The sequence below is a fragment of the Mus caroli genome, unplaced genomic scaffold (genome assembly GCF_978045245.1).
Source record: "Mus caroli unplaced genomic scaffold, Mus_caroli_1 scaffold_13, whole genome shotgun sequence".
Classification (NCBI taxonomy): domain Eukaryota; kingdom Metazoa; phylum Chordata; class Mammalia; order Rodentia; family Muridae; genus Mus; species Mus caroli.
Genome location: NW_028227268.1, coordinates 61,579,810 through 61,598,642, shown reverse-complemented (window position 1 = coordinate 61,598,642; position 18,833 = coordinate 61,579,810). Strand labels below are relative to the sequence as shown.

Below are 18,833 nucleotides of genomic sequence, written 5' to 3'. Positions count from 1 at the left end.
GGAATAAAGAAAGGAGTTTGTTTGTTTGTTTGTTTGTTTTTTGTTTTCATGCTCCCATCATCACTTGGGCAGTATATTGAGGCTAGATTCAGTAAGTTTAGAAGCCAGGTGTGTGAAGACACAGTTCGGATGGATAAGGTACGGAGGAGTCCTGGGTCCAAGGTGTCCCACAGAACTCAGGGGTGAAGGAACTGAAAAGGCACAGCTGTCCTGGTAAATCATCATTTATTTAGACAAAGATCAGAGCTAAAAACATGAGCAGACACGATTTTCCGGGTACCAGGAATTTCGAGAGCTGAGGAGAAAAAAAAAAAAAAAAAAAGACACGCTGGAAAAAAATGAAACCTCATCCAGGGGAATGGTCAGACTCAGAGAAGCATTTAAGTTAGGGTGAGAACTCACCAACTGCAGTGTTGGATGGAATGACTAGCAATCAGTGGAGCAGAAAGCAAATCTGTTGTTAGCCAGTGTGGCGTGTGGGTAGGGGCCGAAGGGGTTCCAGTGTAACCAGACCACCTTCACCACCGCCGCCGCCGCCGCCGCCGCCGCCGCCGCCGCCGCCGCCGCCGCCGCCGCCGCCGCCGCCGCCAGTCACGGCAGCAAATGTTATGAAATATAATGTGAAGAAGGGATACCTTTGGTGGGCCCATGCCAAGATGTACCCCGGAGGAATTACGCCACACAACAGAGCTGGCGGGAAAGGGGTTTCCTGGGAGAAGGATGAGAAGTGAGGACCTGGGAAGGGGTGGAGGCAGACAGATGCAGGCGGGGGGGGGGGGGGGGGTTGGGGGGTAGAGAAAGGGAGGCAGAGAACAGAAAGAGGGGACAACGGGAACAAACAGAGGTGGGGGGAGCTGCTGAGTGCTGAGTGGGTCCTTTTATAAAGCAGCACACACCTGCCATACCTGGTGGCTATGCAGGTGACTACGTTAGCAATTGCTGTGTCCCTGAGGGCAAGCCCACAGAATCACCTGTATGCGAACACCTCTTCTGCAGCTGACTGCTGCCACTGCCACCTGTCACTGCCATCAGAACCCAGCCTCTTCAGCCTTCCCCTGAGACTGCCCAGGGATCCTGCAGGCCTTCCTCAACACACTGGAACTCCCGAGTCACTCCATCCTTGGGTACTGAGTAGGAACGGGATTCCCAGCCTCTCCAGTGCAGGTGGCCGTGGTTGAACTACACAACCACAGTGGTGTAAGTCAAGCTAATGCAGATATATTCTTGAATGATATATATGCAATGTTTTCATTCTTTTCCTCTAGAGAGCCCTGACTAAAACAAATTCCAAGAATAAGCCCTCAGGCAAACCATGGAGGTTGATGAATGAAGGTGTATCCCCACAGGCACACTGGGTGCAACAGATGAAACAGGTGGTGTGATGTTGCTAGTTAGAAAGGCTGTTGGTGTGTCTGGCTGGGTACCTGGCAAACCCATGTACCTTCTGTTTGTTTTGCTGTAAACCAAAAGCTGTTTTAAAAACCAGTCTGCCCCTTTGGGGGATATTGGCCCTTGGGCCGTGTTGTTAGCCCTGAAACAGCCACCAGAACCATTTTTGTTCGGGGTCAGTCTGTCCAGTGGATGTGAATACACACTGATGGCCTCTGTCTCTGCCTCCTGAGTGCGGGGAATAAGGGGGCTGTGCCTCAGGTTTACTTTTTTTTTTTTTTTTTTTTTTTTTTTTGGTTTTTCGAGACAGGGTTTCTCTGTGTAGCCCTAGCTCTCCTGGAACTCACTCTGTAGGACCATGCTGGCCTTGAACTCAGAAATTTAGGCTGGTGAGATGGTTCAGTGGGTAAGAGCACCCCACTGCTCTTCTGAAGGTCCTGATTTCAAATCCCAGCAACCACATGGTGGCTCACAACCATCTGTAAGGAGATCTGACTCCCTCTTCTGGAGTGTCTGAAGACAGCTACAGTGTACTTACATATAATAAATAAATAATCTTAAAAAAAATTTTTAAAAGAAAAAGAAAGAAATTCACCTGCCTCTGCCTCCCAAGTGCTGGGATTAAAGGCGTGTGCCACCACTGCCTGGCCTCAGTTTTACTTTTTAAAGGCACCATTTTCTTGCATTTAGAAGGTCAACCTAGGTGTTATACCATCCTGGGTCTAGTACAGTTGAAAGCCATTACTGTTACAAGTTGCTGGTGTCGGAGAGCACAGGGTTATAACGGCAAATGACTAGGGTTATGGCTAAGCTGTAACCAAAACACGGTATCAGGGCGAAGGACACAGCTATTGCTAACAGTGCAGTACCTAGTAGGGCAGAACCCAAAAAGGTATGCCCATACCACTTCCCTCCTGTCTCTGCCAGCCCTCTGCTGGTCACCAGGACCCAGCAATGCACTCCATACATCATAGTCCCTGGGTACAGAGTAGGACAGAGCATGGACCAGGGAAGGCAGGCAACTGGCACAGAGACAGGAAGCCTTAGCTTAGAAAATATAACATCAAAATGGTACACAGGAGGGCTGGAGAGATGGCTCAGCAGTTAAGAGCAGTGACTGTTCTTCCGAAGGTCTTTGAGTTCAAATCCCAGCAACCACATGGTGGCTCACAACCATTAATAATGAGATCTGACTCCCTCTTCTGGGGTGTCTGAAGACAGCTACAGTGTACTCACATATAATAAATAAGTAAGTAAATTATTTTAAAAAGTGGTACACAGGAAAAACAGAGAGTCCTCAGACGTTACTTAACCATCAGGACACGGCACCACTATGGTATAACCGAGAAACTCTTCAGAGGACAGTAGTGGACATTTGTACATGCCTTGAGTCCCTTTGCCCGAAAATCCTGAATTATCTCCTGCACTACAAATGTATGCTGTATCAGAGGCTCACCATTCCAGGATCAGTCTGGGTCCCCTCAACACTCAAACCAGAACAATATGAACAGCATTTAATGGGACAACCCATAACCCCAGGAGAGTAATGTCATTTCTACCATACGTGGGACCTAGGGAGGAAGTGGGTGCCCACCCTGTCTCATGGCCTGCATCAGCTTGCTGAGACCCCAGCAGAAGAATGGCCTTCCTTCATTCTCCTTGGCTCCTTCCAGATCCAAGAGAGGCTGCGCTCTAGAGGGCAAAGCCATGAAGAAAGGCAAGGCAGCAATTAAGATGTCTGGAGGCTTCCCAGATCTAGAGTGACCTCAGCTCCCTCCAGCAGCTCCCAAGTCCCAGCAAAGGCAGTGAGAGTCTGCCACCTGCATGAGTCAAGCCTGATAGAAATACTAGTATAAACATCTGTCACAGCTGGAGAGAGAGCTCAGGAGTTATGAGTTCTGGCTGCTCTTCTGGAGGACCGAGATTCGATTCGGAGCACCCTGTGGCCACTCACAGCCATCCATAACATCCAACACCGTCTTCTGGCCTCCGGGAGCACAGCACATGCAAGACGCACAACACACCTGCAAGCAAAACACCTGTATACATAAGTAAACTTTTAATTAAAAAAAAACAATCTCAGAAGCTGGGCATGGTAGTGAATGCCTTTAATCCCAACACTCCAGAGACAGAGACAAAGTGAATCTCTGTGAGTTCAAGAGCAGCCTGGTCTACAGAGCGAGTTCCAGGACAACCAGGGCTACACAGTGAAACCCTATCTTAAAAAAAAAAAAAAAAAAAAAAAAAAAAAAAAAGTGTGCCACTACCACCTGGCCTCAGTAGAACATTCTCTCTCTCTCTCTCTCTCTCTCTCTCTCTCTCTCTCTCTCTCTCTCTCTCTCTCTCTCTCCCTCTCTTTCTCATTGATTCTTTGTGAACTTCACACCATGCACCCCAATCCCACTAATTTCCCTGTCCCTTTGCACCTGCCCTCTACCCTTGCAACCTCCCCACCAAAAGAAAATTAAAAGCCGGGCGTGGTGGCGCACGCCTTTAATCCCAGCACTCGGGAGGCAGAGGCAGGCGGATTTCTGAGTTCGAGGCCAGCCTGGTCTACAAAGTGAGTGCCAGGACAGCCAGGGCTACACAGAGAAACCCTGTCTCGAAAAACCAAAAAAAAAAAAAAAAAAAAAAAAGAAAATTAAAAACTAAAATAAGAATAAGAAACAATAATCAGGGCTGGCGAGGTGGCTCAGTGGTTAAGAGCGCCGACTGCACTTCCGAAGGTCCTTGAGTTCAAATCCCAGCAACCACATGGTGGCTCACAACCATCCATAATGAAATCTGATGCCCTCTTCTGGAGTGTCTGAAAACAGCTACACTGTACTTACATATAGTAAATAAATAAATATTTAAAAAAAAAGAAACAATAAACAAAAAAGTATTTCACCATGGCAGCTGCGGTGTGTTACAGTGCATCCCCACAGTATAGCCTTTTGTCCATACATCTTTACTTGAAGTGTTTATTGCAATGAACTTTGCAATGATCTGGTTTGACACCTCTGGCTTCTACTATACTATTAATACTGGATCATCACCGGAACTATGTTGTTGTCCTGCAGCTTTGGATCTGCAGGACCAGCCCCTTCACGAACCCTCGCAGTTCTTAGATGGGGTAGATATTGAGGTGGCCAACCCAAAGCCCTGGATCTGGGCCTGGGTAGCTGGTTGGTGAGCCTGGCAGCTCTCCCATATTCATGCCATCAGGGCCAGCTCTCCAGCACTGCCCTGACTAGCTTACCCAATGCCAACACTGGCAAGAGGCAGGGCCAGCTTTCTAACTTAATGGACTTGGCAGGGAAGTGGGGGGGGGGTCTCTCCCATGCTTCCACATCCCCAAGGGCTAGCTCTACTTTGCTGCCCTACTGTGGCTCAAGGCCCGCTTCCCCAAGTGCTGCAGCAAGTGAGGGATGGGGCCAGATCTGCACAGCCTCTCCCCCACCACACACACACACACATCCACACTGCCCCAGGCAGCAGCCCAGACCAGGCACACCCGCATGGCCCTCAGCAGCAGCATGAGCCACAGGCACGGACACAGACCCCTGCCACTGCACGGTCACAGACCCAGACAGGACCCATAACAGCAGCACAGGCTGCGACCTCACCATGGCACCAGACAGCAGAGCAAGCCACTCTTATCTACCCTTGCGTCTCCAGCTCCACCCCTCCCCCCACTGTGTATCTCTTCCTCCCCCTCCCCTTTTCACCACATACCTGAACATCCTGGTGGCTCCTACAGCAGGAAGGCCACAGGGTTTCTGGGTGTCTTCCACCTGCCTGCCCCACATGGCTGCAGGCGGGCCTTATTTTCTTATTCTTATGTGTAGGAGTATTTTGCCTGTGTGTATGCCTGTGTACCATGTGTGCCTGTGTACCATGTGTGCCGGTTGCCCACAGAGGCCAGAGAGAGCATCAGATCCCCCAGGACTGGAATTGGAGATAGTTGGGAGCTGCCATGTGAGTGCTGGAAATTGAACCTGGGTCCTCTGCAAGAGCAGTCAGCGCTGCTAAACACTGAGCAATCTCTCCAGTCTCATTTCTTGTTTGTTTGTTTAAAAGTAATATTTATAATCTGAAAGTTTCATATATTCATACAATATATATTGAGCATGCCCACCCATTACTACCTCACTGCAATCATCCCTAAGTGTGCCTGCCTGCCTGTCTCCCAACTTTCTGTCATCTTCACACACACATACACACACACACACACACACACAAAACTGTTAGTGGACTGGGTGATTCTTTCAGCATCTTCAGAGGAGTACTGACTGCTTGTATTTGCTACCACATTTCTCTTCAGAAGGAGTTGCCCTGATTCCTAGATCTAATTCTTAGCATTTATTTGGAAGGACACCTGCCAGCGGAATACCTCCCCGGACAGCACAGGCACACATTACCACCAAAAGAAATCTATAATGATTTAATGAAATATGATAGCTCGGCTCATTCATTTTGTAGTTTTCACTCCTACAGTTGTTAGTTATGTCCTCAAACGTTTCTGTTATTGAACTTTAGGTGTGTTTTATTTGTTGTGATGACTCCCCCTCTCCCCCCACACACACACCCTTAGTTTCCTTTCTGTAACTTTTGTTGTTGTTATTTGAGACAAGGTTTCTCTGTGTAGTCCTGGCTGTCCTGGAACTCACTCTGTAGACCAGGCTGAATTGGAACTCAGAAATCTGCCTGCCTCTGCCTCCCAAGTGCTGTGATTAAAGGTGTGCGCCACCACTGCCCAGCCTTTCTGTAGCTTTATGCAAGTATTTGTTGAAGGAAATATTAGAATTAGACGTGTCAACTAGATGAACGTTTCTTTCTCTTCTACAGAAGGTTAAGGGTAGGATAGTGCAGGCCCGGCCTGAGACCCACTTCACACAGCAGGAAGGGACCATGCATCTATCTGTCTCCCCTCAGCCATTCCCCACATAAGGCCTCATCCCCATGTTCCAGGCAGCAGCTAGGTCTCCCTCCCTCAGCTTCAGAAGCAGAAGGAAAAACCAAGATCCATCCATCTTCCATTTGCATCTCATTGGCCAAAATTCAGACCTGTGACCTCACCCAGCCACATGAGAGACTGGACAGTGAGCCAGCTAAAAATCTGGACTAACGCAAGAGTGATTATTGTGAGGAGGCCAACTCTGCCTTCCACAGACAAGGGTGAAAACTGTGTTGACTACAACCCACTCGAAGGAGAACCATCGGATGTTTATGATGATGATGAACAAATCTGGCTAACTAATGACTACAGTCCACCAGATAGCATTTGTGGGAGGCCCCTGGTTCAGCTTCAGCTCCTGCACTGACTCTGACTTCAGCTAACTTCAGGCGGCTCTGAAACCAATTACCGAACTAAGCTGTAACCAATTAAGCGGTCTCTGCACACGCTCGTTCCCTCTCAGTGCTGTCAGATCCTATTATTACTGGGAGTTGTCTGAATTCGCCTTGGACTGCTCAATTTGCAAATCACTTTTGTTTTGTGTTGCTTTGTTTATAATTGCTCAAATTCACATTGAATTTAATTAGGTTAAGATTTCTCCTTTGGGCCGGGTGTGGTGGAACACGTCTTTAACCCCAGCACTTGGGAGGCAGAGGCAGGTGGATTTCTGAGTTTGAGGCCAGCCTGGTCTACAGAGTGAGTTCCAGGTCAGCCAGGGCTACACAGAGAAACCCTGTCTCTGAAAACCAAAAAAAAAAAAAAAAAGGAGAACCTTTGGACAAGTTGGTGTGGGCATTGTTTCTGGTGCGAGTGACGTGGTACTGAACTCCTACCACACACTCCATGTCAAGGAGGCCCAGTGGAGTTCTTCGTGGGTCTTTTCTCCTTTTCCAGGGATGGAGAGAGAGGATCTAAACCATCTCTTTGCTCTGGACCTCTCACATGCTCACCTGTTACATTTGTGTCCCTTCAAGGCATTTTTGGTTCTTTGTCCAAAACACATTGGCCACTCCGGGGGCTGATTCTGCATCCCCAGCAGCAAACATATTGTGTAACACATAGTAGGTGCTCAAAAAACAAACAAACAAAAAAATCTGTCTTTGGTGAATCCATAAGCTTTATGATGAGTGCTGAGTGTGCAGAACTTGGAGGCAATGAACACTACCCACTAGCACTCAGAGACAAAAAGGAAAGGCCAGTGGGCGCCACGAGGAACAGCCCAGGCAAAGGCCCAGGGGCCTGCTGGCCAGGAGTCTGGGTAGCCAGACAAAGTGTAGGGAGTCAAACACAAGGAGCACGGGTTTGAAGGGAGGTCGAGCCAGACTGGTAATTCCTTTCAAATCCCAGCGGGAAATGTTGGCCTCAGCCGTGAAGGAATGGAGAGCCGCCGGAGGCTTAAACAGGGGAACACAGACCAGGCACCTGGGACACTCTTGCAGCCGACAGAGGATGGGAGGAGGAGGAGAGAATAAAATCAGAAGAGACTGGGTGGCCAGGATGGCGGGAGGCACGCCGAAGCCAGGCTTAAGGTGGACAAGGAAAGCAACATTGGGCTCAGCCAGGATGGAGGAGAGAGGGCTCGAGAGGCTCAGCCAGGCGGGGCGCGCGGCCGTGAGAGCAGATGGGCTTAGAAGGGAGGAGGGGCCGAGCCAGGAGAAACAAAAGCACCCCAGATGGGCCAGGGAACTGTAGGAGGGGAAAGGGTGGGGGCAACAGACACCCAGCAGGGGAGGGGGCCGGGAAGGAGTTGGAGAGAGCCCTGGCTCCAGTCGAGGCAGACAGAACTGCTGGCCGCCTGTATCTTTCTGCTCATGGCTCAGAAATGTCCCAAGCTTGCCAGGAGACTTCGGGCCCCTGCTGGCCCTGTCTCCTCCCAGGCCAGGCAGCTCCCTCATCGGGAGCTTTGGGACCGTCTCCCCTAGCCTTCCCATTGCCAAGTGAAGACCCCTGTCTCAGTCCCAGGAACACCTCCATCCCTCCCCTCCCTAAATAGCTGATTGAGCAGACTAGTTAGGAAAGCAGACATCTGCAGAGGGCCTGTCAGGAAACAGAGGGGTGAGCAGAGGCCAGCCGGGGTTGCCAAATGACCCACAAGTTCAGCAGGACAGGAGGCAGAGTGGGGTCCAGGGTACAGTTGCGGCTGGTAAGGAGTTAATGTCTGGTTGGTTCACAGTGCTTCTCTGACAGGCCTAATGAGACCCAGGTGGTCCTCTGGCCCCTGACAGTGTAAGCTGATGCCGGAGGGGGGTGGGCAGTTGTTGGTGGTGGTGGTGGGGGGGGACCGACATTCTGCAGTTCCAGGGGCGGAGCTGGGTCTATGGGCTCAGACCCAACACATAACTGTGGGCGGCTGCAGTCTGGGGCCCCAGACAGCCAGCCTCTCTCAACTGAGCTGACACCATGAAGGTACTGGCCTGGAGGATCAAGACCATTTGTGGAGACCAGCCACTTGCCAGATAGGGAACAGCGAAGCACAGTGGAGTTCTCTTGAAACTTAAGTTCTGGGGATATTGGGCCTTCCTCAGAAAGTTGAGAGGGGGTAAAAAAGACAGAGGGCAGAGCTCAGGCAGGGAGAGCCCTGGGAGGCGTCTAGCCCATGTTGGGGGCTACACTCACCCCATTTCCCATCCCCAGGCCCTTCCAGCCCTGCCACTGATGCTGATGCTGCTCTCCACGCCTCCCCCCTGCGCCCCGCAAGCCTCTGGGATCCGGGGAGATGGTAAGCAGCCCCCATTCACAGACATGGCCTGGTCAGCAGGCTGGATGAGGCCATTCTAAGTGAGGCTCTGCAGGACTGCTTCCTCCTCTACAAAGTGGCAGGTATCCCCCTAGAGAAATCTCCAGATTTCTCCTGACAGGGTCCCTTAGGCCTGGAGCAAAACTGGGATATGGAGGGGGGTGTCCTTATGCCTTAGTCTTTCTCCTCACGGTCCCCACACTGCCACTCGCAGCTCTGGAGAAGTCCTGTCTTCAGCAACCCCTGGACTGTGATGATATCTACGCCCAGGGCTATCAGGAAGACGGCGTGTATCTCATCTACCCCTATGGCCCCAGTGTGCCGGTGCCCGTCTTCTGCGACATGACAACCGAGGGTGGCAAGTGGACGGTGAGTAGGCAAAGGGGCCTCAGGCCAGATGGGGTTCAGGCAGATGCAAGATCCCGGCTGTCATCTCTGTGAAGTGGATTTTTCATCTTCATGGGGACTGGATCCAGGGCTGCTAGCACTTAGGAGCTTGAGGAGGCTAATGCATGCTGTCCTCACAGAGGTAGGTTGGTGCCTTGTCTAAATGAGGAACTGCCAGCCCAGGTAAGTAGCATTGTTAGCCTTGGCTGGCACAGTAACAGAACTCACAGCCAAGTATTCTAGATCCTCCTGATGGGTTTTGGTTTTTTGGGGTTTGGGGGTTTTTTTGTTGTTGTTTTCGAGACAGGGTTTTTCTGTATAGCCCTGGCTATCCTGGAACTCACTTTGTAGACCAGGCTGGCCTTGAATTCAGAAATCCACCTGCCTCTGCCTCCCAATTGCTGGGATTAAGGCATGTGCCACCACGCCCGGCCCTCCTGCTGGTTTTATCATGCAGTGCTGGGATGGAACCTGGGGCCTCTAGGCTAGGTGGGTGCTTTGCCACTAAGCTATGTCTACAGGTCCCAGCTCCCTCTTAATCTTTTCCCCTTCCTGTTCTCTCAGCAGACAAGAGGCCTGGTAGGTATCCCCTTCTCAGCAGCAGATGTTCAATGAGAGGCCTGGAGCCAGAGAGTGTATTCTGTTTTAGCAGTTCCCTAATAAAGTGGCTCAGAGTCACCCGAGGGTACTGGACCTCCATCATCCAGCCCCTTGTCCACTTGTTTCCAGGTTTTCCAGAAAAGATTCAACGGCTCAGTGAGTTTCTTCCGGGGCTGGAGCGACTACAAGCTGGGCTTTGGCCGTGCTGACGGGGAGTACTGGCTGGGTAAGGTGGGGCCATGGGGTGGGGGCTGCTCCTCAGCCAAGTCTCTGCTGACCAGCTGCCACCCGTCCCTAGGGCTGCAGAACCTGCACCTCCTGACACTGAAGCAGAAGTATGAGTTGCGCGTGGACTTGGAAGACTTTGAGAACAACACAGCCTATGCCAAGTACATTGACTTCTCCATCTCCCCCAACGCCATCAGCGCTGAGGAGGATGGCTATACCCTCTACGTGGCTGGCTTTGAGGATGGCGGGGCAGGTACCCCTCTCAGCTTCTTCAGGGGCAGTGGCGGGCGGGGGGGGGGGGGGGGGCGGGGAGTCAGTAGGGGGTGGGATCAGTAGGGGGTGGGGCGGGTACCTCTCTCAGCTTCTTCAGGGGCAGTGGTGGGGGAGGGGGTGGGGTCAGTAGGGATTGGGGTCAGTAACGTAGGATTAGCCCTGCTCCATTGGTTCCTTAAGGCCCCTCCCTCAACCCTTCTGGGTGTAAAAGAGTCATAGCTCTCCACAGACCCAACTTCAGCTACAGGAACCTCAGCCCCAGGGAACAGCCACCCTGGCCCTGCTCCAAGTGGCCCTGTTCCAGGCAGCTCTGCAGAACAGCTGTTCTCTTTGTGGCTCAGGGAGGGTGCCCCCCATCCGATAGGATGCCACATCATGTCATCCCAAGAGTCATTCATCAAGTGCTGTCACCCTCTCAGCTCCTTGCCTCAGTTTTTCTAGTCTTCCTCCCTCTTGCCAGGTGACTCACTGTCCTACCACAGTGGCCAGAAGTTCTCCACCTTTGATCGGGACCAGGACCTCTTCGTGCAGAACTGTGCAGCCCTCTCCTCAGGAGCCTTCTGGTTCCGAAGCTGCCATTTCGCCAATCTCAACGGTTTCTACCTGGGTGGTTCCCATCTCTCCTATGCCAATGGCATCAATTGGGCCCAATGGAAAGGCTTCTATTACTCCCTCAAGCGCACGGAGATGAAAATTCGTCGGGCCTGAGGGGCTGGCCCAAGCAGGCCCCATCTTTCCCCTGGAAGTCCCAAGGGTCCATGTTCTCCCTTCACGCTTTACCCATAATTCCTGAGCACCAGCCATGCCCTGGCAAATCCCTGTCCCACATACAGCCACGCCCTGTTGCATTCCACCTGAGGCTAGGCTGTCAGCAGCCCTCCAGGCCTTTCTGTGGCCAAGCCATCCTAGCCTGGATCTGGCTGAAATCCATTAAAAACTCCAAGTTGCTTCTACCCCTTCACGACAGCTGAAAGCCAGAAGCTACCTTCTAGCTGCCAGTTTTTGCACCCCACCTCAGCAGTTTCCTTACTGCAGAGCCATCTGTTTGGGGCTACCCTCAACAGAGTCATGCAGCACCTGTGGCATTGCCAATCAGCTCCTGCGAGGCCACTGCCACACCCCAGCACTCACATAGCTCTCCTCAGAACACTTCCTACCTTGGTCTCATCATCTTACTCCCTAAGTGAGCATCATGGAGCCCAATCCCGTCTGCCTTCACTCATCCCTCAAAATTCAACACCAAAATAATACTCCCCACGGCTACTGCTCAACTCTGAAGTAGGCATGGCAAAGATGGGCTTCTTGACTTGGTCCCCTACTTGCCCTAGCGATCGTCATGAGAGGCAGCAGGGAACAATCTGTGGGGCTGGAAGTGGGTGGGTAGCAGAGGTCTCAATAAACTTCAGGATCTGACGGACTGGCTTTGTGGACAGACATTTACTTGGCTCCAAATATGAGCACCTGGCTCTTCCTCACTGCACCACTGTTGGTGTGTTTACCCCAACTCCAAAAATGACGCACAGAGTCAGGTTAAAGAAAACCTTGTATTTCACAGGCCTCGTTTTGATGGCAAAACAAATGCATATTACAACAATAATAAAAAATACAATACTGGAGAAGACTGCTCAGGGAGGAGTAGAGTCTCCCGGTCCTGTTATGGCTCGGTGGTGGCTCAGGTGGCTGCTTAAGGCTGAAAGGTGGGTCTGAGATGAACCTGCAGAGTAACTCAAGCCGAGCCTCACCTGCCAGGCCCAGGGTGCAGCCCTCTGGATCGCACCCCTGGACCTTGATGCTGGGTCTGTCCTGGCAGCAAGGCACAAGCTGTGGGTTTCAGGGCTCTTGGAGGTCAGGCAGGTCAGACAGCAGCATTGGGGAGTCCATCTGGATCTCACGCTGCAGAGACTCAATGTCAGCAGGGTTCATGCCGTGGCCCTCAAGCCAGTCAGCAAGGAGAGAGGCTGAGAGTGAGGCTGAGTCTGCCTGGCTGTAAGGAAAAGAAAGAGGGATGGGTTTTCTCTGCCTGGGCTGGCTGAACAGCCATTCAGACCCTCCACTAAAGCTCAGGCCAGCCATCTTACCCATCCTGTGGCCCATCAGCCACACCCATATCAAAAGATTGGTTTAAGAATTCCTCCAGATCAAAGCCAACTCCGTAGCCAGCCCCACTGCCCTTTGGAGTGCCTGAGAACACAGGAGGCAGGGGGTCCTCCACCTGCAGGGGACAATCACAGGTTATAACACAGGTGCCAGGAAGGACAAAATGAGGTCAGTAGAGCACACACCCTGCTATTCCTGACGACTCTACCCAGATATCCCAGAGCATGAACACTGCCTTGAAATCACCAAGCACTGGTGCAGATAAGGCTGACTCTAAAGCAGACATTTTCCAAGCAGCGTCTTCCTTCCAACAGGCTCTCCACTGGCCTTCTATGTTCCCTCTATGAGCAAGGGGGCAGGCTCAAGGAGGGAAGCCTCTCTCTGCTGCTTCCTCTCATCCAACGTGGACAACTACCCAACCCACCTTCCAAGATCAGATCAAGATATCCCAGGCTTTCTCTCTTCTCACCTGAGACTTGGACAGTTGCTGAGTCACCAGGTTGACATCAGGTGACTCTGATGTAGAAGGCTGAGGGGTGAGCCCAGGATCTGGAGGTGGTGGGCCAGATGGGAAGTAAGGCAGAACTTTTGGGGCACCAGAACCAGGCAACCCACTAGGTGGCACAAGTGACTGGGAAGCCAAAAGGCTAGTGGAAGGGGCAGTCTGGAGCGGGGCAGGGATAGGGCCAGCAGGCTGGGGAACAGGGCCAGGGGGTGGGCAAACAGGCTGGGAGGCAGGACCAGGAATAGAGCCTGCAGGCTGTAGAGGACCAGTAGACTGAGATACGGGGCCAGTAGGAGGACTAGTGGGTTGGGCAGAGGACGGTGCTGGCTCTGGTGCTGGTGCAGGGGCAGGAGGCCTAGCCATGCGAGTCCACCGCTCTAGCAGGCTTCGGTCATTGTCACTGAGCACCAGTCCAGCCAGAGGGTCAGTAGAGGGGCCCCCCAAGGTACCAGCCCCCCTCTCCTTGCGTTCCCTCTCTTGTCGTCGCTTCTCCCGCTCCTTGGCTCTCTCTTGTCGCCTCCTGCGCTTCTCTTCTCGCTCTCGCTGGCGTTCCTGAGCTGTCACGGGCTTTCGAGGCTCAGGCGCCTCCAAGGGTGCACTGGGCCCATCTGCAGAAAAGTTGGACAAGGGAAAGGTAATGGCTTACAGATCTGTCCCAGAATCCCTGTCTACCACTCCACTACCCACTCAGCTGCTGGGCCCACACACCACCTCTGAGCCTGCTCCTCAGAGACTTGAGCAGGGCAGCTTTGAGGGCTGCTTTGGTATTGTCGGAGATGGCACCCTCTCTTTTTGGTGGAGCAAGCTCACTGGCCGGTGGGGCAGGCTGCAGAGTCAGATCAACGGTGTCAGGTGCAGGGTCAGAGCATGGTGGCAGTGCTGGAGGAGGCGACTCCATGGCACAGTCTCCACTTGGAGCCCAGGGACTGGGCATCTCAACATCTGGACACACAGGCTCACTAGCCACAGGCTGCAGAGAAGGCTGGAAGCGGATTTGTTGGCGGATGCCCTCCCGTCGTGCATGGAAGTCCTCAATCTCAGCCACAATGGCCTCCTTAATGCGCTCCCTGGTAAGGGCTTCACGGTCAAAAGCAAAGTCAAAAGGTGGAGCGCAATCAGGCTCATCATCAGGGTCATGGTACTTAGCCAGGAAGGGGTGGCGAAGGGCAGCAGCAGCTGAGATTCGGGCACTCGGTTCAAATCGCAACATGCGTCCTAGCAGGGAGAGGGCCTGGCGGTCAGCACCTGGGTATACTGTCTCCCAAGGCACAGGTTGCCTTGGTGGCAGGCTCTGGATATAGGCTCGCACCCTTTCAGCCCCCACAGCCTGAATCACAGCTGGTGACGGAGTTCCCAACACCATCATGATCAGCTGTAACTGGTGCACGTAGTTTTTGCCTGGGAAGAGCTGGCGCCGAGCCAGCATCTCACCAAAGATGCAGCCCACAGACCAGAGGTCAATTGCCTGCGTATACTCGTGCAGGGAAAGCATGAGCTCCGGGGCACGGTACCATCGAGTAGCCACATACTCAGTCATGAAGTACTGGTGCTCGGCAGGGGAAGTACAGAGGCCCCGGGCCATTCCAAAGTCACCGATCTTGAGCTCACAGTTCTCATTGACCAGAAGGTTAGAGGGTTTAAGATCACGGTGGATGACCTGAGCAGAGTGCATGTATTTGAGGCCCCGAAGCAGCTGGTACAGGAAGTATCTCACATGTTCCAGTGTGAGCGGCTGTGAAGAGTGAATAATCTGGTGTAGGTCGCTCTCCATGAGGTCCAGTACCACATAGCTGGAAACGGGAAGAAACGGGTGAGCAGCCTCCTTACATCACAGAAAGAAGCCCTATCCCCTGGTACTTCCAATTCCTGAGGTTATGGCCTTACAGTGAAACCCCAAAGGACTAACAGCATGGAATGAGAGAATACCAACAGTCTCTAGATTTTCTACAACTTTCATTATTTCTTTCTTTCCTTTTTTTTTTTTTTTTTTTTTCAAGACACGATGTCTGTGTAGCCTTATCTGGCCTGGAACTTGCTCTGTAGACCAGGTTGGCCTCAAACTCAAAACTCAAGAGATCTGCCTGCCTCTGCCTCCCCAGTGCTGGGATTAAAGGCGTGCACCACCACTGCCTGGCCACAACTTTTATGGAAGTTTTCTTAAACGTATGTGTACGCTTTCCTGAACGGATGTGTACTACTCGTGTGCCTTGTGTCTACAGAGGCAGGAAGAGAGGGTCTGATCCCAACACCGGAGTCACAGATGTCAGTTAGCCACTGTGCAGACACTATGCACTGAAGCCAAGTCCTCTGAAAGATCAAGTGATCTTAATCACCGAATCGGTTTTTTCTAGCCCCAACTTTTTTACAGCTTTCTGACAAATCACTTTCTCCATAGACCTAATTTCTGTCAAAAAAAAAAAATTTTTTTTATAGGAATATTCAAATCTACCAAGATTGGCCAGTATGGTTAATTTTGGAGCAAACTCTACAGTTTGCCAACAGCTACTGAAAAAGCTATGTTGAAAACTCTATTTTTAAGGAGGTATTCTGTGAACAATTAGTTGTCTGCCGTGAGGACACTGCTGTGTGACACTACAATGTATTGTGTCCACTGTCTTACAATTTGGACCTGTCCTGTCTGTCTGTCCTCCCTCTCTCCCTTCCCCCTATTGCTGTTTAGGATTTTTGTTTTGTCTTTTGGAATAGGATCTAGACTAGCCTTGAACTTACGAAATAACCAAAGGTGGCATGACCATAAAGAGGTAAATCCGTGGCGCACGCCTTTAATCCCAGCACTTGGGAGGCAGAGGCAGGCGGATTTCTGAGTTCGAGGCCAGCCTGGTCTACAAAGTGAGTTCCAGGACAGCCAGGGCTACACAGAGAAACCCTGTCTCGAAAAACCAAAAAAAAAAAAAAAAGAGGTAAATCCTCTCGATTTTTTTCTCCTTTAGTACAGGAGAGTCAACCTAAAACCTCAAAGATGCTCACCAGCCTACCAGTGATCGACATCCCCAGCCCTGGCACTCTTGAGAGATAAGAACTGTCCCTACCAATGTCCTGGACTCACAGCCCCCATCACTCTGCGTTCGACCGCCCTGACAGAACTTCAGTATTACTGAACCTGGGCTTCTAAGCTGATCCCGACTGTGTCTCCTCCTCCTGGCCCACTCCTTACACAGATCTGAATTCTCCATAGGGCACAGTAGGCCTCAGGATGTCCTTGATGGCGATGATATTGTCGTGTTTGAAGTGTTTGAGGATCTTCAGCTCCCTGAGGGTCCGTTTGGCATTGGTCACCACATCAAAAGCATTAGGTATCTTCTTGATGGCCACCTGCTGGCCTGGGGAGCAGGAAAAGGGCATATACCAGAGAGTACCTTCAAGTTAGCTGCAGGTCCCTTCCAGCACTGCTCTTCTGGAGCCCAGATAGCAGTAAGTACCTACTGTGTGCAGGGCCCTGTGTGTAACACATATCAAATTTTAACTTCGAAACTGCCTCGTGAAGCAGCTGCTAATAGCTCACATAGAGAGGAGGCACGGCTAGTTAGCAGTAGTTGTGACTGTACTAACTGACCGTCTCTCCCTCCCTCCCACCTCACATAGTCACTCCATCCCAGATCCTCCCCATTCCGCCACCACTCCATCGTGCCAATCTCTGGCTCTAGAACATATCTCTTTTGGACACCAAAGAGCATCTCTCTATTCTGGCTTACAGGGAATATCCTTTTCCTAACGAGAAAGTAGACTGACTGGGAGAAGCAGGGTTCCTGAGAAGGGTACCTAACGGGGAGCTGGCACCTAGTCCGTAAGCGTGAGTGGAACCAGAATCCCCGGCGCAGCTGATCCTCCTGGGACCGTGCGGGTTCCTCACCGCCTCTGGAAAGCAGTCCACACATGCTGAGCCTCAGGAAGCCAGCTCACCCGTGAGGCGGCGGCGCGCCGAAGACACCACCCCGTAGGCCCCATTGCCTATGGTCTCGATGATCTCGTACTCGTCCCCCACGTCAAAGGTCACGTCGAAGGAGCGGGCTTTGAGCAGGGCCAGGTTCTTGGCCACCACAGAGGCAGCGGTGTGAACGGGTTCTGCCTTCACCCTCCCAGGGGGCTCCCCAGAGCCATCTTCGCCGTCCTCCTCCTTCAGCGGTTCGGCCATGGTCTGTACGAGGCGCTGATGAGAAGATCGTCCTGAGGGCCTCTCAGTTCCGCCTCTGTGGGTTTGGAGGCAGGACCTGTGCAGCAGGCGAGAGGGGACCACTGGCACAGAGAACCCCACGGCCCAGGATCCAGGGGGGCGCGGCGCGGCCCCGGAAGAAAGGGAGGGGCGGGGCGCTGGGACTCCGGGGATCGCACTCACCGACCAGCCGGCACCCCGCCGCCACGCCTCCTCGGGAATTTGGGATTCCTGGGTCTTGCCAACCCAGTGATAAGTGTTCCCCCAGGCTCGCTCACTTAACAAGGACCGCGGCCACCACCAAAGCCTCGCGTGCGCCGAAGCAGACCACCCCACCGGCCGCCCCGGGACCACGCTCCTCCAGCTCCCAGCCAATCGTTGAGCGGCCCTGGTGGAGGTTCCCACCCCTTTATTTTACTCTGTCCAATCAACACTTACCGGACTGGAAAGCCGCGCCCTTGTCAATCACGCGCGCGGGCGCGCGCCCAGCTGTCCCACTCCCGGCGGGAGCCGCCCAAGGGGTGATGCATGCTCCTCAGGGGTGCGCGCGCAGCCCCGCACCATGCTCTTACGCATGCGTACTAGCAGCCTCCGGAGCTTGGGGGGGGGGGGGAAAGCGAGCAAGGCCCCACCAAGTTCTCGTGTACTTCTGAGCCTACTTGAGTCACAGGCCCGAAGGGGCGGAGATAAGAGAGGGAGGAGGGGTTGTTACCTAGGCAACAGGCTCCGCACCCCCTCACCCCACCCTGTCCTTTTGGCTCCTCTTCCTTCCTTGTTAGCTTCATTTCCTAGGGGATTTGCTGCGCACTCTTTCAGCGCCGGAAGTTCTGGACGCCTTACCCGGGAGTAGTGACCACAGAGACCCCAGTCTTCCGGATTCTAGAGCGTCGCTGACTTGTTTCCCCCAACCCCCCACCCCCTCATCCCCCGGCCTGTGAGGACCTGGCCGGGATGCGCATGCGCTCTGAAGCGGGCCAGACCCAACAACTTTTTCCCTTTCCTGTTCCTTTTTTTCCTCCATCCGGCTGGGACGTCCGGTTGAGGCAAAAGTGAGCACTGTTAACTCGAGAGCTAGAAAAGTTATCGGTAGGCAGCTTAAGTGGGTCCCACTCCAAGGAGATTTGGGATTCCCAGTGAGACAAGAAAAGTGGGGAAACTGGGATGAAATCCAGTAAAGTCTGAGTGTCCCCTTGACATTTATTACTGAGTTCTCAACCAAAAGCCAAAGGTTGAGTCCAAAGCAGAAATGGATCTTAGATATCATACACGGTTGTTTGTGTTGCCCAGCATTTGGTACTACATGCAGAAAGTTTCACACATCAATTCTTTTTCACAAACTTAATACCCGCGTGTCTTAGTCAGGGTTTCTATTCTTGCACAAACATCATGACCAAGAAGCAAGTTGGGGAGGAAAGGGTTTATTCGGCTTACACTTCCATGCTGCTGTTCATCACCAAAGGAAGTCAGGACTGGAACTCAAATAGGTCAGGGAGCAGGAGCTGATGCA

At 52.4% G+C, this 18,833-nt stretch overlaps 2 protein-coding genes across 10 annotated transcripts; one reads left to right on the top strand and one right to left on the bottom strand.

The window, feature by feature from the left end:
- Nucleotides 1-8,679: 8,679 nt before the first annotated feature.
- Mfap4 (microfibril associated protein 4) lies at nucleotides 8,680-11,965 on the top strand. 2 transcript variants are annotated; one of them, XM_021176847.2, is made up of 6 exons: nucleotides 8,680-8,734; nucleotides 8,963-9,047; nucleotides 9,280-9,434; nucleotides 10,182-10,278; nucleotides 10,351-10,533; nucleotides 11,014-11,965. In XM_021176847.2, the coding sequence occupies exons 1-6, from the start codon at nucleotides 8,729-8,731 to the stop codon at nucleotides 11,259-11,261; spliced, it is 774 nt and encodes a 257-aa protein (XP_021032506.1). In that variant the 5' UTR covers nucleotides 8,680-8,728; the 3' UTR covers nucleotides 11,262-11,965. The 2 variants fall into 2 exon arrangements, with proteins under 2 accessions (XP_021032506.1, XP_021032505.1); XM_021176846.2 differs by having other exon boundaries at nucleotides 10,182-10,533.
- A 146-nt stretch (nucleotides 11,966-12,111) lies between these two features.
- Mapk7 (mitogen-activated protein kinase 7) lies at nucleotides 12,112-17,878 on the bottom strand. Of its 8 annotated transcripts, none has more exons than XM_085829948.1 (7): nucleotides 17,765-17,878; nucleotides 17,077-17,384; nucleotides 16,331-16,496; nucleotides 13,867-14,945; nucleotides 13,120-13,763; nucleotides 12,632-12,765; nucleotides 12,112-12,537 (listed from the first exon to the last, which is right to left on the bottom strand). In XM_085829948.1, exons 2-7 carry the CDS (start codon nucleotides 17,306-17,308, stop codon nucleotides 12,384-12,386), a joined length of 2,409 nt encoding a protein of 802 aa, XP_085686074.1. In that variant the 5' UTR covers nucleotides 17,309-17,384; nucleotides 17,765-17,878; the 3' UTR covers nucleotides 12,112-12,383. The 8 variants fall into 8 exon arrangements, with proteins under 8 accessions (XP_085686074.1, XP_085686075.1, XP_021032503.1 ...); XM_085829949.1 differs by lacking the exon at nucleotides 17,765-17,878 and adding an exon at nucleotides 17,510-17,714 and having other exon boundaries at nucleotides 17,077-17,363; XM_021176844.2 differs by lacking the exon at nucleotides 17,765-17,878 and adding an exon at nucleotides 17,510-17,713.
- Nucleotides 17,879-18,833: the final 955 nt, after the last annotated feature.